The 23,775-nt window shown below is 43.9% G+C and overlaps 2 protein-coding genes across 15 annotated transcripts in view; one reads left to right on the top strand and one right to left on the bottom strand.

The window, feature by feature from the left end:
• The first annotated feature begins 17,625 nt into the window (after positions 1-17,625).
• Gpr151 (G protein-coupled receptor 151) lies at positions 17,626-19,397 on the top strand. Its single transcript, NM_181543.2, has one exon. The coding sequence runs from the start codon at positions 17,667-17,669 to the stop codon at positions 18,933-18,935; it is 1,269 nt and encodes a 422-aa protein (NP_853521.1). The 5' UTR covers positions 17,626-17,666; the 3' UTR covers positions 18,936-19,397.
• Positions 19,398-21,492: 2,095 nt separating this feature from the next.
• Tcerg1 (transcription elongation regulator 1 (CA150)) overlaps positions 21,493-23,775 on the bottom strand; it is a 64,482-nt gene continuing 62,199 nt past the window's right edge. For 7 of the 14 annotated variants that reach the window (XR_001782384.2, XR_001782386.2, XM_006526111.4 and 4 more), the window contains one exon: positions 21,673-22,760. Coding sequence is in view for 8 of the 14 variants with exons in the window: in XM_006526111.4 (XP_006526174.1) it covers positions 22,559-22,760 (202 nt within the window). In the remaining 6 variants the exon portion in view is untranslated. Of the gene's footprint in view, positions 22,761-23,024; positions 23,119-23,775 lie in introns of all 14 variants that reach the window. The other 7 variants (XR_001782385.2, XR_386004.4, XR_001782383.2 and 4 more) reach the window with 3 other exon arrangements.

The following is a 23,775-nucleotide window of genomic DNA, read 5'->3' as shown; positions in this document are numbered from 1 at the left end:
CACAATCACAAAAGAACTCAAATAATATGTACTCACTGATAAGTGGATATTAGCCCAGAAACTTAGTATAGCAAGATATAAGGTACAATTTGCAAAACACATGAAACTGAAGAAGAATGAAGACCAAAGTGTGGACACTTTGCCCCTTCTTAGAATTGGAAACAATCACCCATGGAAGGAGTTACAGAGACAAAGTTTGGAGCTGAGACAAAAGGATGGACCATCTAGAGACTGCCATATCCAGGGATCCATCCCATAATTAGCCTCCAAACGATGACACCATTGCATACACTAGCAAGCGTTTGTTGCAAGGACCGTGATATAGCTGTCTCTTGTGAGACTAGGCCGGGGCCTAGCAAACACAGAAGTGGATGCTCACAGTCAACTATTGGATGGATCACAGGGCCCCCAATGGAGGAGCTAGAGAAAGCATACAAGGAGCTAAAGAGATCTGCAACCCTGTAGGTGCAACATTATGAACTAACCAGTACCCCAGAGCTCTTGACTCTAGCTGTATATGTATCAAAAGATGGCCTAGTCAGCCATCACTGGAAAGAGAGGCCCATTGGACAGGCAAACTTTATATGCCCCAGTACAGGGGAACGCCAGGGCCAAAAAATGGGAATGGATGGGTAGGGGAGTGGGGGGTGGGGGGGAGACTTTTGGGATAGCATTGGAAATGTAATTGAGGAAAACACGTAATAATAAAAAAAAAAAAAGAGTTGCCATGGTCACCGCCATCAAAACCTTAAGACAATCAGTCTCCCCAGTACTAAATGCCACTCTACTAAACCAGGCCTTAATCTGCCCCATTAGTTCAAAGCAACCACTGTGTGCCCCTTTTCGTTTGATGGACTCACCCCACATTCCATGAAGAAAGCGCAAGCCATATAGCAATGCCCGTATTTTGCCACTTCCCAATATAAATCCCTTCTGATGTTCAGTCTCCTTTTCTATATCTGCTTTTTATCACAGAATGGCTGTGTCCTCTTGCTTGAGGCTGAGCCACACACGCAAGGCCTGAATCCCCAATACTTTTCATTTTCCCATTTTTTCCCCTGGGATTAGATCTCAATCACGTCTGAAGATAAACCCTAAATTGGGGCCATGCATTCTCCTGGATGTCTAGGTAAAGAACATGGGAGAAGGAAGCTTTTGTTCTTTGCCTGCTTGCCCTCACTCTGGATTCACTGGCGTTAGAGCATACTGTCCCACACATACTAAAGACCTCCCAAAGCATCCAGCCTAGTGGATCAAACTACTAGATTCTTAAATGTTCTGTTAGCAGACAGCCATTTTTTTGGAGTGGGTAGACTACATACAGCAAGCCATTTTAATTTTAATAAATCCCATACACACACACACACACACACACACACACACACACACACTTTAAAAAATAAAATATATCTTTGTATTTCAACTCTATGCTGGGTATACTGGCATGCACCTGTTATCCTTGCACTTGAGAGATAGAGGAAGGAAAATCGGGAGTTCTAGGCTAGCTTGGGCTACATGAGACCACGCCATTAAAAATCAAAAACACAGAATGGAAAAAAAGAAAGAAAAATCAGCTTTATGTTTAACAAGGAAATTGCTGAGTCGGCTCAGCTCCCACGGTGCCTGGTTTTTCAGGGGTCTCCATTCTTCTTCTTGATTGTCTCCAAGCAAAACATAACCCAGGTCAAAACTCCTGCATCAGCACCACATGGCATCCTATTCTATACCAGCAATATCTGTGCCTGTGGTAGCTGAAGCTTCACCCAAAACCCTCGTGGGGTATGCCTAGAATAGGTTTGTCCCAAAGCTCTTAGGGCGGGGGCAGGGAAGAGGGAAGGCAAAAGGGTCTGCAGAGAAGAGAAGTAGTCATGGTAAATCAGGAGACACAGCTTCAGGCCAGTCTGTACAGAGTTCCACCTAAATTGTAGTTGGAAAAAATCGTTATACAGTATATTCTGACCATGCTTTCCTCTTCCTCCTATTCCTCCCAGGTCCTCTCTGCCCAGCCAACCCTACTCCCTTTCTTTCTTTAAAAAAAGAAACAAAACAAAACAGGAAACTCACATACACATACCCCACAAACCTACAAAAGTAGAAACCAAAATATACAAGTGTAGTGATTTGAATAGGGACGTCCCCCACAGACTCACTCAGTTGACTGAATGCTTGGCCCATAGGGAGTGGCATTATCAGCAGGTGTGGCCTTGTTGAAGGAAGTGAGTCACTATAGGGGGCAGGCTATGAGGTCTCCTATGCTCAAGCTACACTCAGTGCAGTACACAGTCTCCTTCTGCTGCTTGTGGATCAAGATGTAGAACTCTCAGCTCTTTCTCCAGCACCATGTCTGCCTAGACACTTGTCATGACAATAACGGACTAAACCTCTCAATCTGTAAGCCAGCCACAACTAAATGTTTTACGAGAGTTGCCATGGTCATGGTGTCTCTTCATAGCAATGAAACCCTAACTAAGACTACAAGCGAAACACTGGTAGACCAAACAAAGCAATCTGAGAGAAAAAGTTTACAAAAACACCACTGAGTTCATCTGGTGTTGGCTAACTAATTCTAGGCCTGGTTAATACACCCTGAAGTGTGGTTAACATACCCAGTGAGACTCCATTGGGGAACAGTAAGTTTTCCTTTGTCAGTGGGTACCAATTAGACATAGTTTCTAGGTTAATGGTAAGAGCCTGTGTTCACTTCTCCCTTTCAGTACTGAGAACCCATTGGGCTTGAACCTGTGTGAGGCAAGTCTTGTGTGTGCTGTCACAGTCTCTGCGACTAGAGTTCATAGTTTCCTTGAAGTCATCTGCCACCTCTTACAACTTAACTACCTCGTCCATCACATATTCCTGGGGGGGGGGGGAAGGGCCAGGGGGGATTTATGAAGGCATTCTGTTTAGGGCTGAGTGAGAGTTCCATCTTCATGCTGATACATGGAGTTGTGGAGGAGTTGGGGGATGAAGGGACAAAACATGGAGGCACAAAAGACTCGGCCAAACCTGAGTGTTGAAAGATGGCCTGGTTGCGGCATGGAAATACAGACAGACCTTTCAGGGGTGACACAGCCATGTGTGAGAGCAAACCCGTGGAAGACGCAGAGGTTCGCTGTAGTCCCCCAAATCAAAAGTCAAGAAAGCACACTGAGAGTGTGCACGCTGGAAGCAAGGCAGAGCATTTAAGTTAAAGCACCTGACGAAGGCTGGAGGCCATGGGCCCTCCCCATCCGTCAGCAGGCACAGTGACACGTATAATACCTGCCCACAAAATAACATGCTCTTGATAAAAAGTTCTCATCCAACAGGCAGGCTAGATTCCAAGATAAATCCATCATCATCTTGAAATTTTAATCCCAGTGGAGATAAAGTTACTCCACCCCCCCCCCAAAAAAAATAATATGCTGAAACACTGCTCCCTTTGTCTTCTGTGACCTCGTCTTCTCCATGAAACATTCCATTATAAAGAGACAAGCAGCTTGAAACGACCACATGGCAGTGAGCAGGATGTTGGTACGTTATATACACATGCAGAGGCTATTATATTATAAAATAATAGTATATAGATATACTAATAAATGATTAGAAACTGATTTCTGTGGAGGGACAAATTCAGGCCATATTCAACATCTCCAGGAGGATGTAGATCTTGGCAGACCACAGGACAAACTCAATACACTAGCATGGTTTTGTTTTTAATTCTTAGCCTTAGAATGATGGTGGTTTTTTTTTTTTTTTTTTTTTTTTTTTTTTTTTTTTTTTGAGCAATGCTTTTAAATTAGATAATCAAATAATGTGATGCTTTTTTCTGTTAGTGCATCAGAAGTACCAGCAACTCTGGGCACCCTTCCCATACACAGTCATCAACTCCAGCCAAGGGAAACAGATCCTCTTAGGCTGGCATCTCCTCCTACCTCTAGGATGCTTGCACAGCCTTGGCCTTACCTCAGCTAGGAGCAGAATTGACTCTCCCTCTGCTGGCCAAGTCCCTGCAACTGCAGAAAACTACCAAATTTCTCTGGCCTGTAAGCAGCAAGCAGATCTTTGCTACTGGGGGGGGGGGGGGGGGGGGAATCATCTCTGTTCCTGACCTTTCCCCAGAAGCAGAGGAGGTGACACAAGCCCAAGAGATGCAAATGAGAATTTGACAGATCACTGCTTCGAAAATGAAAGGAAGTACTGGATGCTAAATTCTCTCGTGCTATGCTGTACATAGGCTCACCTAGGAATAAGAACTGCTTGCAAATTTTGCTTTCACCCCAAACATTTAAAATATTAAATAATTTCATCACCATGTTTCTAAATATGATTAAAACATTTTTTGAGACAAGGTCTTACTGTGTAGTCCTGGCTGGTCTGGAACTTTCTACATAGACCAGATTGGCCTTGAACTCAGAGATCCAACTGCCTCTCTGCCTCCTAAATTCTGAGATTAAAGGCATGTACTATCATATCTAGCTGATTAAAATATATTAAGACAGTCCAGAAGTGCACAAGAATTATCCTGTATTTATCTAAGATTGCAATATTAGACTCCTTATCCCAACATGGTACTCATGGTAGCCATAGCAGAGGCAAAGAGAAGAGGGGGAGGAAGAGGAGGGCAGAGGTGGGGAGGGGAGAGGAGAGGAAGAGAGAGGAGGGGAGGGGAGAAGAGAGGAGGGGAGGGAAGAGAAAAGGAGGGAAGGAAAGAGAAAAGAAGGGAAGGAGAGAGAAAGGGAGGGAAGGGGAGAGGAGGGGAGGAGAAGAGAAGGGAGGGGAGAGGAAGGGGGTAAATGGAGAGAGGAGAGAAGAGAAAAAAGAGAGAAAGGAGGGGAGAGAAAGGAGGAGGGAGGAGAAGAATAGGAAACAAGGAAAAGGAAACAGATAGCCAGCAACTGGGAGCACTCAGGAGAGTCACCATCACTGAGTTTCTTCGAAGGAAACCATCCTGGCTCACAGATCAAGCAGTCACGACCTCATGGGCATCCCTAGTCTGTCTGCAGAGATCTTATAACCACAGCAATTCCACTCGAGTTGCCCAGCGTATTTTGACAGCTGCATTCCTGCTCCATTTTCAGACTCCCCATCTAGTTGCAGGAGCAGCCCAGGACAAAATGCACCCTGCATGTTTTCTGCAGCCCAACTGGACTGCACCCAAGCAAAGCCTCTCGGGGCATCTGACTAGTTCAGATCAGTGAACTGTCATTCCTACACAAATTCTGCCTCAGTCATTTCAAACACAACCCAGAACCCCAGCAGAGTTCTCGCCCACTAAGCAATTCATGCAAAAATAGGAATGGTTTGTGTTGGGTATGCGTGTGTTTACAGTGAAAAGTGTCTTAGTCTTTTGAATGCCCTTAGAATTTAAAGGCAGACCCCTTGGGCCCTTCCAGGGAAGTTGCAAGATAAAACCATTTCCTAATACTAGCAAAATCATCTCTGCTTTTTTAAAAAAAATTTCTCTCCTGCATGTGCATTGGAATTTCTACAGGTTGCATGATCTGTGGTCTTAACAACAGAAAATGCTGTAGACAGGCTTTTTAAACATTTGCAAGAATGCAAAACAATTTGACTCCTCAATATCTTGTCTATTTGTCCTCAATATTTGTCCTCGATTTGAAAGTCTATTGCTTACTCAAAAAACTCATTATCTGTGTTACCCTTGTAATGGGTGACTTGTTACTGTTGGTTGGTTGGTTTGTTTTGTTCTGGATTTTCAAGATGGGGTTTCTCTGTTTTTCCTTGACTATCCTGGAATCACTCTGTAGAGTAGTCTGGCCTTGAACTCAAGAGAAACACTTGCCTCTGCCTCCCGAGTGCTTGGGACACATCAGGCTTGGTTTGTTGTTGTTGTTGCTATTGTTGTTTTGTTTAATTTTTTAAACCGCATATTCATATATGTCTGAGCATTCACTTGTGCAGTGCCCTCAGAAGCCAGAAGAGGGCGCCCCATCTCCTGCAACTAGAGCTACAGGTGGTTGTGAGTCACCTCCCTAGGGTGTTCTTCTAGAATGTCTCACACTCTTAACCACTGAGCATCTCTCCAGCCCTTTGGGTTACTTTCAAGTGAACCAACACCTCCAGCGTTGGCTTCCAATCAAATATCAGGGGATGTAACCTAAGCTAAGTGTAGAAGTGGGAGCAGAAGACCCAGAGCTGAAAGCCATCTTTGGCTACATAACGAGTTTAAGGTTATATGAGACCCTGCCTCAGGAAACAAGAAAACCAAAAGCCCTCATTTTCTACAAGAGCCCAAACACGGCACCAGCCGTGGATAAAGTACTGTGGTATCACACACAATGGACTGCCCCTCAGCCAGAGGAAGAATAAAATAATGTCCCCTTCAGGCAGGTGGCTGGAACCAAATGTCATCAATGTCAATTGAAGTCAGCCCAATAGAATAGCCAGAAAGACAAATTTGCCCTCTCACGTGAGAAATCAAGATGTAAACATAGCCACCTATCTAGATTTAAGTTAATAAACACAAGACACGAAAGCAGAAGGGAACAAGGAGTGTGTGGGAAGGACCTAAGGGCATGGGAGAAACAGTAAAAGGGATTTGGAAAGGGCAGACAGGCAAAATATTGCACGTTTTCTTTCGTTAATCTCACCCATTAATATGGTGAAAATAAATATACACATTTATGTTTGTATATGAAGCAAAAGCAATCAGGAAGGGAAGGGACCAGTGAAGACAGAGAAGGAGTACTAGGAAGGAGAGTGGAGGCGAATGGAAGCTAAGCACAATGATATGTACTAGGAAATATTGTCATCTATTATTTTGTATGCTAACTGGAAGATAAAACTATTGGGAGGGGCATTGGCTAAAGTAAGCACTAATTAAAATACCAAACTAAGAAAGTGAAAATGCTTCAAGCATTGTCTAAGATGTAATAATCCCCCATTAAACCTTGAAGACAATGATGGGGTGGCTGTCTGCCAATAAATCCAGACGCTAATACTCATCGCTCGCAGTTAAGAAAACCGAGGCACACCTGGTACCCAGTTTCCCACAGCTGGTAAGCAGAATAGAGCCCGAGCCAACACTAAGTCTAGAATCCATGCAGCAGTCACTACCGCCGTGCTGCGCCACACATGTGAGTGCTTGAGCTGATCAAATTTGGGCTCTAAACTCGGGAGACCTGTGTGGGCCTGAGATTCTGTTTATCTAACAAGCCGCCGTGCTAGGCTGCTCCTCACCCTCGAACCACAGTTGAAGATTGTACACTTCTCCTCATGGATGTTGTGATTAAAAAAAAAAAAAAATGTGAAAGGCATGGAAGGGATGTGGGTTTGGGGGTTTGCGGGTGATGGTGGAGGTGGGGCTGTGGGAGTGTGGGGGTGTGAGCCACACTTGTCACAGCTAACTCAAGAAGCCAGAGGAGAGCTTTTGGAAGGTGATTCTTTTCCTCTGCCATATGGGCCTCGTTTTTAACCCATGTGCTCATTCTCCTGTTTATAAATATTCAAACATTCTCATGCTAATTTAAAAGTTCTTCAATAGCTCCATTCATGTCCCATTCCGTTGTCCCTTGTCTTCTCTGGACCCTACTTCTGTGCCACTCACTCCACTTCAAGCTGCCTTCTGTCCCTGCTCGGAAGTAGTATTTTAAATTGTCACAAGGGGGCGCCGCTCACCAATCTCTTGCTCCACCGCAGGGCTCTCTAGGATGCCGGTTGATTGTGTAATTACTTGAACGCAGTAACAGTGGATGGAAGCTGGGAAAATAAAAGGGAGAATGCTACATGAGTCCTGCCAAGAATCTCGGGCTGCACGCCCCACTGTTTCGCCGCTGCCTTTTATTTTCCTCCATCTTTAGAAATGGCAGAATCATTGAGATCGTGACAAGGAGGAAAGAAAAGCTACAGCAAGCTTTTAATGCCAGGGCATTGATGTCTTAACATCATTTGCTGTTTGGGGACCAAGATGCTGCTCTCTAAAAATAAAAAAACAAAAACAAAACAAAACAAAAAAATTGCTGTTTCTGTACAAGAAATATACCCAACACTGCTGTGGATGGTTTGGCTTACATCAGTAAACATAAGATGCTTAAAGAATACACTCATGTTCCCTGGCCTACCTTTTGTCCCTCACATTTAGGAAAGAGAACACTGGCCCTTTAAAAATGTATGTCAATATGGACAGCATAAAAAATTACTTATGTTGAGTGTGGTGGTACACACCTGCTGTCCCAGCACTTGGAGGAGGAGGAGGAAGAGGAGGAGGAGGAGGAGGAAGAAGAAGAGGAGGAGGAGGAGGAGGGTGAAGAGTTCAAAGTATAGCAAGTTTGAGGCTATCTATCTCTTTTTTAAAAAAAGAAAAAGGTCATCTATGACATAATAGAAAGAAAAAGAAAATCTTTACAACTCTATTAAAACAAGATAGAAGGGAGGGAAAATTGTGGGACATATGGAAAAGGGACCTTCTCCAGTCTGTTTGAACCATCAGGTAAGAAGCAAGAATTCCAGCATGATTAAGTACTGTGAAGACTGCAGACCCAGAGGCAGTGAGTCATTTTATGTGTTGATGTGTTAAAGCAGCAATGAAGCAGGCCTGTCTGAGATAGGGTTATCACTGCTGTGACGAACTACCACCAAAAGCAACTTGGAGAGGAACCGGGCTAAGTTGGCTTACAGATCCGTAGTCACCGCTCTTTGAGGGAAGCCAGGAAGGAATGCAAACAGGGCAGGACCCTGGAGGCAGGAGCTGATGCAGAGACCCTGGAGGGGTGCTGCTTACCGGCTTACTCAGCCAACTTTCTTATAGAATTCAGGGCCACCAGCCCAGGGTGGCCCCATCCACAATGGACTGGGCTTCCCCCCCATTAATCACTAATTTTAAGAAAATGCTGGGCGGGCAGTGGTGGTGTCCCAGCACTTGGGAGGCAGAGGCAAGTGGGTCTCTAAGCTGGAGGCCAGCCTGGTCTACAGAGTGAGTTCCAGGATAGCCAGGGCTACATGGAGAAACCCTGTCTTAATCTAGATAGATAGATAGATAGATAGATAGATAGATAGATAGATATAGAAAGAAAGAAAGGAAGGAAGGAAGGAAGAGAGAGAGAGAGAGAGAGAGAGAGAGAGAGAGAGAGAGAGAGAGAGAGAGGAGTCCCTCCAAGCTTGCCTACAGCCCCAGTCTCATGGAGGCATTTTCTTGATTGGGGAACCCTCCTCTCAGATGACTCTAGCTTGTGTCAACCTAAAGCTAGCCAGCACCACTAACCCCTTGTCAAGTCAACCTAACACACAAACGTATCATTAAGTCATAACCTGTCCTCTCTAGTTCATCTCTACCATCATATACCAATAAAGATATCACAATACAAAACATTTTACAAACATAAAAAGTCCCAGCTGTACAAAGCCAAACATTTTCAAAGTCGCCTCTTTTAAAAATAGCCAGTTTCTTTTAAAATCCAAAGTCCCTGTAAACCCCCAAATGTCTTTTTTAAAAGTTTAAAGTCTCTTAACTGTGTACTCCTGTAAAATCCAAAATACTTTCTTACTTTAAGAAGGAAGAACCAGGGCAGAGTCAAAGTTAAAGCAACCCGCACTTTGTAAATAACTCAACGCCCACTATCTGGGATTCATTCGTGATCTTTGTGATCTCCGGGGCTTCTCCAAAGGGCTTGAATCACATCTCTGGCTCCATCCTCTGCTTCACACAGAGCTTGTCTTTCAGGCTGCGGCAGGCTCCACTCCACCAATGCTACTGTTCTTGGTAGTTATCCCATGGGACTGGCATCTCCAAAAATGCTGAGATCTTGATGACATCAACTTTTTTCTACAGCTCCTGGGATCCTGGGCCTTCAACTTCTACTGAGGCTGAACCTTCTCCAGTGGCTTACCCTGTCCTCTCACAGTGCCAAGCCTCAGCTGCTCTTCATGACTCTCCATGCTTCCAAAACTGATATCAACTGGGTGAGTCTTACGGTACCACGTTCATATGCCAGTGCAAGGTACAACCGTGACCAGCTATGGAGCCCAGCTGTAAGCCAACTCAAATACTTCCCAAGCTACACCTCAGTGATGCTAGTTTCTCCTCAATTATTGTTAATTTCTTAGCTTCAGCTGACCAGCATCAATGGTCCCAGTAAAATAAAGGCTTTCCTTCAGTGTTTCTGGTCTCTTGCTAATCACAGCAAATTCTTTAGCCCCAGGTAACCAGACCCACTGATTCTCAACTCAAAATAACCAATAGCCCTGACAAGAGTCTTTGTGTGACTCTCAAGCTTCCCTCTGGAACTTCACAAGCAAGATATCTGTTGTCTGCATTGCTCTCAGCATTTGCATCTTCCAAGTTCCCACAGAGAAACTCACCAAGCTGTAAACACTCAGTGGCAATTCAAGCCCAAAGTTCCAAAGTTCTTCCACAAATCTTCCCAAAACCGACATGGTCAGGTCTGTCACAGTGATATCCATTATCCTGGCACCAATTTCTATCCTTTTACTATCTATGCTATGATCTATGAGGAAATACCTTGACTGAAAGTAACTTAGAGAGGGAAGAGTTTATTTGACTTACACAGTCCATTAAGAAAAACAAAAGTACAGGAACCTGGAGGCAGGAGCTGATGCAGAGGCAGGAGCTGATGCGGAGGCCGTGGAGGAGTGCTGGCTTGCTCCCCACGGTTTGCTCACCTGCTTTCTTATACCCAGTACCACTAGCCCCAGGGATGGCACCACCCACAGTGGCCTAGGTCCTCCCACATGAGTCACTAATTAAGAAAAATGCCACTGGGCCTTGGTTCCCGCCCAATCTTACAGGAGCATTTTCTCAATTGAAGATCCCTCCTCTCAGATGATTTTAACTTGTGTCAAATTTGGCATAAAATTAGCCATCACAAGGCCTGAATGTAAAAGGCTGTGGGCAGGGCCTTGTCTCAGGTAGCTTTTCTTATTGCAATAAAGCATCAAGACCAAAATAAGCTTCAGGGGGGAAAGAGTTTAATCCATCATACAACCTGGGGTCACACTCCATCACTAAGGGAAGTCAGAGCAGGAACCCGGAGGCAGGAACCCGGAGGCAGGAACCCGGAGGCAGGAACCCGGAGGCAGGAACCCGGAGGCAGGCGCTAAAGCAGGGGCCATGGAGGGGTGCTGCTTACTGTTTTGCTCCCCATGGCTTGCTCAGCCTGCTTTCTTATGCCATCCAGGACCACTGGCCCAGGGGTGACACCACCCCGTAGGATAGGCCCTCCCATATCAATCATCAATGAAGAAAACGTACCACTGGTTTGCCCACAAGCCAATTTAGTAGGGGCATTTTCTCTATTAAGGCTCCCTCTTCCAAAAGAACACTATCCTGTGCCAGGTTGGCATAAAACCAGCCAGCACAGGGCCCCTTCCTCTCCCAACCCACAAGCAACAAGGTGACTGTTGACAGTAAAGCCACCCAACGTCCCTGCTTCCCTCTGATCTAGAGTTTTACCTTCCTGATTACATTCATGTCTGTTGGCCTTCAGGGAGTGACGTGAGACCTATTTTAGTTTCCTTAGCAACCTTTTGAAGATAACTTCAAACTCTCCAAAATGGTCTCTGTGGCCCTTGTAAAGTCAGTGAGGTGCCACTGTCTGAGAAGCCCAGCCCCAGGCTCGCCAGGAGACTTTACTTCCTGAAACCCTGTGCTTCAAAGCTCTGTTTCAAAGTGTCTTTTAATAACCTTCAGATCTACTTCCTACTGGCTTGACCTGAAATCTCCTTCTGCATGGAAGCTACGGACCTGGTTTTATGAGTCGGGGTCCCTGATTTTAAGGAACTCTTCAGGCTTATGAGTGACTGCTGAGCCATGTCTCTGTCCCTGCCACTTCCAGCAGTACATCATAGGATTCAAAATCATATACAAGGGTAAAATGTATTTGAAAATATGCAAATGGAGAGATGAAGAAGGCTTCATATCTCACCGTTCCCACAGAGCCTCTTCTGATAGACTCAGCTATTCGCCTGTCTGTAAGCATTTAAAATTCTGTCTCCTTTGTATTTTATCTTTAAATCATTTTGAGACAGGTCTCATCTACCTCAGGCTAGAACTTGTGCCTCAGGCTTCTAAGTGCTGGGATTCTAGGCTTGTACCACCAGACTTTTCCAGAGTCCATGATTCGTTTGACCCATTAGAGTTTCACAGAGGGACTTCAGGGCTGCAACAGTAGATGAGTGGGACTTTAAAAACAGGGACAATGGATACACACACACACACACACACCTGCTTCATGTTGTCTAGACTCCCTCCCCACATCTGCTTCATGTTGTCTAGACCCCCCCCCACATCTGCTTCATGTTGTCTAGACTCCCCACACACACCTGCTTCATTTTGTCTAGACTCCCCTCCAACACCTGCTTCATGTTGTCTAGACTCCCCACACACACACCTGCTTCATGTTGTCTAGACTCCCCCCCCACACACACCTGCTTCATGTTGTCTAGACTCCCCCCAACATACCTGCTTCATGTTGTCTAGACACACACACACCCCTGCTTCATGTTGTCTAGACTCTCTCTCTCTCTCTCTCACACACACACACACACACACACACACACACACACACACACACACACATGCTTCACGTTGTCTAGACACCCCTGTCACCCCCCACATCTGCAAATTTTATCTGGGCAAGAAAAAAATGGCCTCAGTTCAGCATCTAAGCAGTTTTGTAACTATAAGTAGGTCATCAGGTCTGAGGCACTTCAGTTTCTTCCTCCTTCTCCCCCTCTCCTTCCTCCCCCTCTTCCTGCTCCTCCTCCTCTTCCTCTCCTCCTCCTCCTTTTTTAAAAAAGATTTATTTTATGTATAGATGAGTACACTGTTGCTGTCTCCAGACACACCAGAGAGGGCACCAGATCCCATTACAGATGGTCGTGAGCCACCATGTGGTTGCTGGGAATTGAACTCAGGACCTCTGGAAGAGCAGTCAGTGCTCTTAACCACTGAGCCATCTCTCCAGCCCCCACCTGCTCATCTTAATGTTTATCACCACCTCCTCTAGTTGAAAAGTTATGAAATAAAATTTGGAGCTATTTCGATTTCTCAGTTGTGTGTGTGTGTGTGTGTGTGTAGAATACAGCACAGAGTAAAAGGATGTTAGTGAAACAGCAGGACTTTTGTCTGTTTCCATGCACACCTGTATAAATGAGGCGAGGTATTTCAAAACCTGCTTTGTTTCGTTGTACTCAGCAAAAACAGTGTGTAACCCTTTGTTCCCTGGTAGGAAACATTTAGCAGGAGTTTCTACAGTTTTTTTTTCTCCATCAGAGTAGCCATTCTGATTTATTCCTGCCCCCACCCACCGCCTCCCTTTGTTATTTTGCCAATAACAAAAATAACATTTTGTTATTGGCAGTGAGCATTGAAAAATAATTGGCATTCCTTTACCTACTCAAAGGAATGCCAATCAGTAAAAATAGTTCTGAAAAAACTTATTCATGAGGTGGCCACAGGTAGAGAGCATAGAGTTTAGGCCTATATCAGGCCTTGAAGAACCTTGTCAATTGATATCCATCGTCTGCAAACCACCAATGGTATCTACAAATCATAAACGGGATGCATAGTAAGTCTCAAAAGAGGCAGCGAGCTTCCCTTCCTGCACCACCAAGAAACCAAGGACGTGAACACGCAACACTTTCAGCTAGTTATGTCTAGGGATGCTGGGATTGTGTGTCAAGATACCATGTGCCCCACAGGGTTTTGTAACCATGGAAACAGTTCCAGTTTGTCGAAGAGATCATCACACAGACTGGCCCCTCTAGCTAGGAAGAATAGGAAAATGAAACATCACCACATCTGGAATTACACAATGACTGAACTCTATAATATGCAAACTATAACTCAAAGGAAAATACGGCAACAGTTATTATACAGCAGTCATATCAATGGGCTTTTGGAATTCTGTGTGTGTGTGTGTGTGTGTGTGTGTGTGTGTGTGTGTGGTGTTTAGCGAGATCTTGCCATCAGGGCCAGCAAGATGGCTCAGTATTTATAGAAGCTACAGCCCAACCCTATGCAATCTCAGTCCGACCCTCAGAACCTACAGAAAGATAAAAGTAGAGAGCCGACTCCAGGAAGCTGTCCTCTGGCTTTCACGCACGCTCCATAGGACTCAGTACCCACCACCACACTAAGAGTAAAAACTAAAATACATTTTGAAATTTAACTTAAAAATACAAATAAAAATATTTTAAAGGGGATGGTGAGATGTCTCACGGAGTAAATTGCTCACTGCACAAGCCTGAAAACCTGAGTGGAATCCATAGAAGCCACATTAATATGAAGGGAGAGAACTCGACAAAGTTACCCTGTGAACTTCACACTTGTGCCAAGGCATGCTCAGATAACACACACACACATCATATACATATCATACAACATACACATCTCACACACATATACACACTCACACATACACACACCACACACATATCACAACACACATATATACACACATAACACATGTGCACCTACAACATACAAACACATCATACACATGCATATACATACATATATGCATATCATGCACACACAAAGTGAAACCCTCAGTAACAACGGCCATGACAGGCATGCACATATGAGGTCTGCACAGAGTTCTGTTGAATGGAGCAAATGAAAGGAAGTTTACCTCCCCATGCCCTACCCCAGACATATACAGATTTCTTATTCTTGTCCATTTGATGATGTAACTCCTTTCAGTTTCTATTTTAGCTTTAAGACAGAAGAAAGGGCTCAGATTTGAAAGGAGCTGATATGAGTAGGGGGAAAGCCAACAAAAGAACAATGTACTATGAGAAAAAAATGTGATTTTTATGTTAATAAATGTTCAATTTTAAATTCAATGTCAAAAATAACAAGATTTCATGCTCTAGCCCAAACCAACCTTGAACTTGTAATACTGCTTCGGCCCTAGGGGTGCTAGAATTCTGGGTGTGTGGCACCACATTGCCCTAGAAGTGGATTCTTTTTAACAATTAGATTGACCTCCAAATGACAGAATGTGTGTAAGAATACAAAACTAGGACACCCGTGTCCAAGGATAAGTTTATCAGGTATAAATCAGGACCATTCTGGGCCCATAGAAAGATCTTGGCATTTTGCTTCCTGAGAGGGTCCTAGGACAAGTCCACAAGAGAGACCCACCTCTTCAGGGTAGATAAACCATCTCCAAACAGGAAGTGCTGCTAAGAGCACGGGTTTTTCATATTTTACCACCACTTTGTAATTTTCAAGGGTGCCTCTCAGCAACACAGAGGTAGGTCATAGAAAAGTCACAGGGGACCCAGCTGAGAGAATCTGGGAGCTTCAGCTTCAGGCTAGGACCCGAGCATGAAGTAGGCACAGACAAGGCCTACTGCAAAGCCAGAGAAGCCAGGCAACCTGCCCACCAACTCCCTGCCTTCTAGGTCTGTCTTCCTGCTCCTACCTCCCACTGCTTCTGAGTAAAATGCACCTCCGGCCTGGGGCTGCTCAGCCATCTAAGAGCGTGGAAATCTCATCTTTACCTTATCTTAACTCCAATAACTGTATTCTTGAAAATAAAAATAAAACAAGCTGGGTGTGGTGGCAATTAATCCCAGCACTTGAAAGGCAGAAGCAAGCAGACCTCTGGGAGTTTCTAAGCCAGTCTGGTCTACAGAGTGAGTTCCAGGACAGACAGGGTTAAACAGCGAGACCCTGTTTCAACGATAAGCAAAGAAACACAAAACAAAACAGAATAAAAAAGTCAAGATATTATTCACATTAAACTAACATGTTCTGAATATACAAGCAAAGGTAAAATGGTACATTTAATTGCTCAGAAATCCCCACAATACAATTTTTAGAATATTTTCATTCTCAAAAGAATACCCATTGTGCCTTATAGCTCAAAAGATCTTTCCATTACTAGTCCCTAGGACCAAGGTCTACCTCCCATAAATAAGGGCAAGGAAGCAGAGATCAAGGAGGCCCAGCACCATGACTAGCTCTCCAAGCAGGTTTGGTTCTCTCTTCTCTCCTCTTTCTCTTCTCTTCTCTTCTCTTCTCTTCTCTTCTCTTCTCTTCTCTTCTCTTCTCTTCTCTCCTCTCCTCTCCTCTCCCCTCCCCTCCCCTCCCCTCCCCTCCCCTCCCCTCCCCTCCCCTCCCCTCCCCTCCCCTCCCCTCCCCTCCCCTCCCCTCCCCTCCCCTCCCCTCCCCTCCCTCCCCTCCCCTCCCCTCCCCTCCCCTCCCCTCTCCTCTCCTCTCCTCTCCTCTTCTCTTCTCTCTTCTCCTCTCCTCTTCTCTCTGTCTGTCTGTCTGTAAAGATTTGATTATATTTTACATATGTGGGTGCTTGCCTGCATGTATGATTGTGTTCCAGAGTTTTTAATGTGCCCTCCTTTCCCTTCCCTGGGAAAAACTGCAGAATTAGGACAAAGACCTAGAAGTGTGCCTCACCACCTGACCATTCTGATTGCCACACTAGAAGCATAGATCATCAGTCACACTCAAGCCGGACAGTTCTTCCTGCTCCCACCTGCCACTGCCCTTTAGACCTTGGACATTCTAGATAAATCAGACTCGGGATAAATTCTACCCTCTACTGGTTATCCAAGTCTCAGCGATACTGGCTCTTCTAATGGCCTCATTTCATCTGTTTCTTTTCCCCCAACCTGTTCCCTTTTTTGTTACTGGGTTTTGTGCTCTCTCTCTCTCTCTCTCTCTCTCTCTCTCTCTCTCTCTCTCTCTCTCTCTCTGTGTGTGTGTTTGTAGAGGCATGTGTGTCACAGGGCCCGTAGAGGACAGACGACAACTCTAGGGAGCCAGTCTTAAGTCATTAGGGCTTACAAAGCAACAACTTTTTAATCAGCCGTGGCACTTGCTGGCTTTTCGACTTTAAAAATGATACTTTCTTTCAAATCTCTTAAATGTCTTCAACATAAAAATTCTGAAAAGCCTAACCTATCATTTCGCCTCATCACTGCCATTCACTGAAGTCGTACTAGTATATAAACCAGTTCAGAGTACAGAAAGTAACTCGAAAAATTTTATAAAAGACTCAAGTCATCCATATTTGGATTTAAAAATACTCTTCCAACCTTTTCACTATCCAGCTGTGCCAGTTGTTCCTGGAACTGATGTGGTAGTGAGGGTTGGGAAGAGGAATGCTCCTGTCTGCAAAATGAAGAGGACAGAGAGAGCACTGGTTCTTCTTAAAGTGTGGTCTTGCAGTAGCAGCAGCAGCACCCCATGAGAACTAAGAGAACATACTCTTGGGCCCCGTCTATACATTAAGCTAGGAGGAGATCCTGATGCATATAAAAATTCAAAGGACTTGAATCAGCCTTAGTCTACTGAATTAGACCGGTCTGTACTTAGAAATCCACTCAAGAGTTTAGGAATAATTGAAAACGATCCTCCCCTCCCCTGCCTCCCCTCACCCCAGGGGAACATCCTACTGACTTGTTTCTCCTCATTTATCATTTATGGGAATGTGTTATCTACCACTTTATGGGGCTGGTACATAGTATTAGACTTGCTAATGAGTCATAGCAATACACTCCTGCTGCCTGTCATTCCGTGCACTTACAGACACTGTGAACAGCAAAAAGGCTCAGCAGCCAGCTTCCCACTGTCAGCCAACCAGCAAAGGGAGGGTCCAGAGGTGTCTTCAGTGTGGATGACGACAGAGAGAGTGAGAGAGACCAACCTAAACAAGAAGCTACCATCTGCAGGGAGGAGCTTGATGGGAAAGGCAATGCTGAGAGCTGGGTTTGCCGACACCAATTCCAGCAACATGAACGAGTCGTTTGCTCGCCTCCACTTTGCAGGAGGCTACCTGCCGTCTGACTCCAAGGACTGGAGGACCATCATTCCGTCTCTCTTGATGGCCGTGTGCCTGGTGGGTCTCGTGGGAAACCTGTGTGTGATTGGCATTCTCCTTCATGGCGTTTGGAAAAGAAAGCCATCCACGATCCACTCCCTGATTCTGAATCTAAGCCTGGCTGACTTCTCTCTCCTGCTCTTCTCTGCACCTGTCCGAGCGGCAGCATACTCCAAGGGCGTTTGGGATCTCGGCTGGTTCATCTGCAAGTCCTCTGACTGGTTCACCCACGTGTGCATGGCAGCCAAGAGCTTGACATTTGTTGTGGTAGCCAAAGCATGCTTCGCGTATGCAAGTGACCCAGCCAAGCAAGAGAGTATCCACAGCCGCACCATCTGGTCAGTGCTGGCGGGCATCTGGGTTGTAGCCAGCCTGCTTCCCCTGCCAGAATGGCTCTTTAGCACCACCAGACGTCACGCAGGTGTGGAAATGTGCCTCGTGGATGTGCCAGCTGTGGCAGAAGAATTCATGTCCATGTTCGGTAAGCTCTACCCTCTGCTGGTGTTCTGCCTTCCTTTACTTCTGGCTGGCGTTTATTTCTGGCGAGCTTATGACCAATGTAAGACACGATGTACGAAAACTCGAAATCTGAGAGACCAGATGCGTTCAAAGCAACTCACAGTGATGCTGCTAAGCACTGCAATCATCTCTGCTCTTCTGTGGCTCCCAGAGTGGATAGCCTGGCTGTGGGTATGGCATGTGAAGGCTGGAGGGCCGATGCCACCACAGGGGTTCATAGCCCTGTCTCAAGTTCTCATGTTTTTCACCTCCACAGCAAACCCTCTCATTTTTCTAGTTATGTCTGAAGAGTTCAAGGCAGGCTTGAAAGGCCTATGGAAATGGATGATAACCAGAAAGCCAGCAGTTACTTCAGAGGTTCAGGAGGCACCTGCTGGAAACACAGAGGCCCTTCCCGGAAAGGCTCCATCACCAGAGACCCAAACATGCATCCTAGACACAGACGGACGTGGGTCTCCTGATGACAGCAAAGAGAAATCTGGTAAGGTGGTGGCTCCCATCCTCCCTGACGTGGAGCAGTTTTGGCACGAGAGGGATGCTGTCCCTTCAGCACAAGACAATGACCCTATACCCTGGGAACACGAAGGCCAAGAGACAGAGGGCTGCAATTAACAGACTTGAGTTTCAAAGAAAAGCAAATTGTCGTTACTGTGTTTACTTGTACCACTGCTTAGCAATATTGATGAAGTAAATTGCCATTAGAAATTGCAAAGATTTCTGCTTTCAAACTATAGAACCTGGTAAGTAGAAAGGCATGTAGCAATTAGGCTTCAGAACTAAAGTCCGTCTAAAGAAATCAATTGAAGTGCTATGTAAAGAAAACTTTCAGTGATTATAGGGCTCACGCTGGCTTTCCCCCAGGGTATCCCTTAAATCTAGCCCTGTTCTGCAGTGGCTGGAGTAGTTTATCAGACTGAGCCAATGTACTCTGTTTCTTCCTGAAGCTGCTACCCTCAATGTACCAGCAAGTTATATTTCACCTAAGCATAGCTCAAAATCTCTATCTCCTTTGGCTTTTTAAAACTATAAATTTCACTTGTAAATTCTCTTCACTTGCTTAATAAATGTTAATTGACAAAAAGTTCATATAATTTTCCTGAGTAAAATTTAAAAACAAACAATGAATGCTTTCTTCTATTCTGCACTAATTTCAAAGCATAGCTATATGGGGCCCAAGTTTGAGTAAGTCCAAGTCTTACCTAACAGTATAAAAGCTGTCTCCGTCTTTAAAAATCCTCCTGAATGGGCTTTTTATCCAACATCTGAGAACATTAGCAACCTAACATGACATTATCTATTGTAATGGAAAACTGTCAAACATCCCTTGTCTTCCAAAATGAGAGTATTTCTCTACAAGCTGAAACGTATTCTCCTTGATCTCTGTTCTCTCAAGACTCTAAGTGGAAGCTAATGATACAGCTATTAGCCATTGATTAAAGGCAAGCATAAAGGAGAATGCTGGGGGCTTTCCTTAAGTATCATCAAACTTGGAACCCTCAACTTTAAAATATTACCGGCGTAAAGCAATCAAGCCTAACAAAATGTGGAAAAGCACGCACACAACAAAGAGAAACCCCAGCAGACAGCTGACTCGGGACTTAGGTGAGAACAGAATGATCACAAGGACAATGCGGAGCAAACAGCAGTAAGTAAAAGCATTCTGAGTTCCTAGATGTGGAAAACTTGATAGCAGAATGCAGCACACGCAGTAAAATGTGACCATGCATTTCTCACCCCTCTGAACATAAAAGGCATCACACATATACATGCGCATGATTCTTAATTGCTTGTTAATGGTATTCTGGGAATTCCCACTGCTCAGCTAAGAAAAAATGCAAAACAATGAAGAAATGCAGAATATTCTGTGCAGTACAAAGAACCGCCATTTATAATGTTCCGTCTTGGAATTATTTTACTATAAAAGATTGTAGCTTTTTTTTTTTTTTAAAAGCTGCCTTCTTTTTCACTTGCTTTGCTAGAAGTTGCATTTGAAGATCTCACATTCAAATAGTTTAGCCCAAGAATCCAAAATAACTGCTTTGTTGAATCCAGTTACATGAGGGGTTGCTGTTGAAACGGAAAATCAGAGGCAGCAAGCTTTTGTTTTCTATACACATACAGCGAGTCCAGTGTAAGCTTCCAGTCTATGACATAAAGAAGTAAAAGCAATGCTTTATTTCTGATTAGACACTTAATGCTGCTTGTGTCTGGAATTAATCATCTCCAAACCATCACACAGAACAAGAGGGCTTTAAGAGGTGGCCAGATGACAATGTCCCAGGTTTCTGGGTAAACTGCAGATACTGGAACAACATATTATAATGAATCATTCATTAAGAACACGAGAGTCCTGATCTCATCAATCTCCTTAAAAATCTGCACGGGAAAAGTTGACTCACTCCTATGAAAATTCCCACACAGCCAACTGATGTCAGAGTGGGAAAGAGATCTCCAATCTCTGCACTCTTTTCTACTATGGCAGGATGCCACGAGCACGGAGACACTACCATGTGGAACTCAGAAAATAATGAAAGGCTTTAGGGAGATCAGAAAGCTTCCAATTTGACTCCTTTATAAAAGTAAATTTCTAAGTGTGGGTGGGAAGATACAAATAATGTTTACAACTTTCACACTTTCAACCCTAGTCTGCTCCATTAATACCAGTCTTGAACATGTCATGTAATTTCTATGACACTTAATAGATTTATACTAGTAAGTAGTATGGATATGAATGTTATAGGTAACAAATACAGTTTGGTCAGTTGGTATTCCTCTTTCTAGGCTCTGTGGCCATCATAAAGGGTGGGAGACAATGGGGAAGATAACTAACATTGGGATCTTCCTACACGCCTTACTTATTATGTGGTGCTTTGCTAAGGGCAACCTGTGAGAACAACATAGGATTTATACACACTCACACCCCAGGCACTGGGAAGGGGTGTAAAGCCAGAAAAACTTGGCTGAGCGTCAGAGGTAAGTAAGTTCACGGCATGACATATGACAGGTAGAAAGGACGTCTAAAAGGTGCAAACCTTTGATATGCTAGAAAGACAAAGAACTACAATATTCTTGCTATTAATTAACAGGTAGAATTAAAAGACTGATTAGACACACATATAAACATACACACACATACAGGCACACAAAAGAAAGGGAGAATAGGCTTTCTACAAAATTTCTTGTCTTTTATATTAGAAATACAGCATTATAGTCAAGCCTTTAAAACCTATATTCTAAGATTTTGTTGTCTCAAATATCACATGCTTTTTTCAAAACAAAACAAAACAAACAAAAAAAAAAACAATGACCCAAACAAGAAAGCAAACAAAGAAAAAATAAAAAACAGGTCTACGAGTTTTTAAAAAATATATTGTGTAACAATAATCATTTACAATCCACATATATAAAAGGGTTGGTTTATTGTAGTTCAAATACATAAATTCAACATTCAAACATCTTAAACTTTTTAGAAACAAAAGTTCAAACATTCAAACAGGAGTAGTTTACAGGAACACCCAGAAAGGGAGTTTTGTTGTCTAATTGAGAATATTGGTAGAGATCATTCAATGGAGAATAAAGAATGTTTAAACCAGGATTCCACTCTGGCCAACATGTTAGTTATGAATGTGGTTCATACCTGAGAAGAAATTACTAAATACATCTTCTCCTGGGGTAAACAAGACTTGGCCTATAACTCCGGAGGGGAGAATCAAAGCACATACGTGAACAAATACAACTAAACTGCTCTTTAGAGACAAAGGTAAAAGTACGTCCATTATAATAACCATAGTCTCTGGAAGAATTCAATTCAGTGTTTTCTCTTTTACCCGCTTAAAAAACAAAATCAAAAACAAACTCCAACTTCAGTTTTCCTGGAGTCTGTGGTATTTCCAAGCTCCTACCACAAACTCTCCTGTCTTGCTGAGTAACACTGCTAGTAAGAACATCACCAAGTCACTGGCTTCCACACCTTATAAAAGGATGACTTTTAGCTTCGAGATTTTAAATTTACTAGAGACAGCCTATATTTGAGTATGTATGTCAGTCATGCCACACAAAGAAAAGCATTAACTATTTTCAAAGTGTTCCGTTCTGAGACTGCCCACAACCGCTTCTCCTTCTGTTCGTCAGGTGATTTTGCAATAGGTTGACTAATGCATATATGTAAAAACCTGAAAATCTGGCTCATGCAAGCATTTTCAATTAACAGCGAGCCCGTGGAAGGGTATTTAGAATTATTTTGTTGATCGTCTAGTGGGCTCTGATGCTGTGGGAGGTGGGGGTGGACCTCGGCGATCCAGGTCATCAACATAGGCCACAATTAGTTTCCTCCTCTCCTCGGGGACACAGTCCAGTACTAGATACCGTTTGTCATTCTGCAAAATCTTTTCTACATCTTTCAGGTGCTGATCAGATTCTTGGATTAACTTTTTGGATCTGAAATAAGAGAAAAAGCACAAGAATTACTGACTGCTGTTCGCTGGTCTTGCAGAAATGAGCCGGAAATGTCCATCTAGTTCCTAATTGTGTTTCCACTTTTTTAAAGAAAAATTTCACTGCAGCAGTCACCTTTGTAAATCGCCTCAGCAAAGACTCCAGGGAGTGAAAGGGCCTCAGAAGCTGAATTACCCTCCCACCCCTACTGGTGGTCCCTCCAGATCAGGGCTGAGGGTGGGTAGGTAAATCTTGCCCGTGCTGTACCTGTTCTGTGGATGAACAGAGGACTTCAGTCTGCGGGGCTGCCAATCCCAGCATCTTTCACAAGCTTTCACTTTCACATCTTTCACTAAATTAACTATAAAAATGTAGAAAGAAGTCTTACTTCACATCTAATTTAAAAGCCCAAGCTGATGCAAAACATTAAGGATCCTGACCAAAAAATCCAAATGACAAAACACCTATGAAGCACACCCTCAGCACTATCTATCCTCCCGGGCACACCCTTCCTCCTTCGTCAAAGCTGTCTTCTAAAGGAGGAAATGCTGGCGCATGAAGCCTAACTGCTCTCCTGCACACAGACTGTAGGCCATGCCAAAAACGTTTCCTGGTGAAAGGTTACTAGTGGTGATGGACCACTGGGTGTGCAACACCAAAACCTTTTTTAAAGGCTCTGCTTTTTAATCTTTTTAAAAAATAAGTGTATCCAGCAACTCCTTTCCTGTTGGAGGAAAATTATGTTTCTGCCTTAAGAAGATGAGTTCAGGCATTCATGGTCTAACCCCACTCAGCAGTCTTCAGAGGAGGCAAAGATAAGTTGTTATAGTGAAAATTAATTTAAAGTCTCTTTGTGAATTACAATTCTTAAAGAGTTGAGGGTCCTCAAAAAAGAAAAAAAAAAGCAGTGAAGTAAAAATAAAAGTGTATTTTAAAAACTGGATGTACATAACACAAAATGTGAATTGACATCTGGGCCCTTTCTTTAAAAAAATAAAAAGTACTGTGGAATGGCCTG

The sequence above is a fragment of the Mus musculus genome, chromosome 18, assembly GCF_000001635.26.
Source record: "Mus musculus strain C57BL/6J chromosome 18, GRCm38.p6 C57BL/6J".
Taxonomy (NCBI): Eukaryota; Metazoa; Chordata; class Mammalia; order Rodentia; family Muridae; genus Mus; species Mus musculus.
Note: the sequence above shows the minus strand (reverse complement) of the source record. Positions and strands in the feature narration are given on the sequence as shown.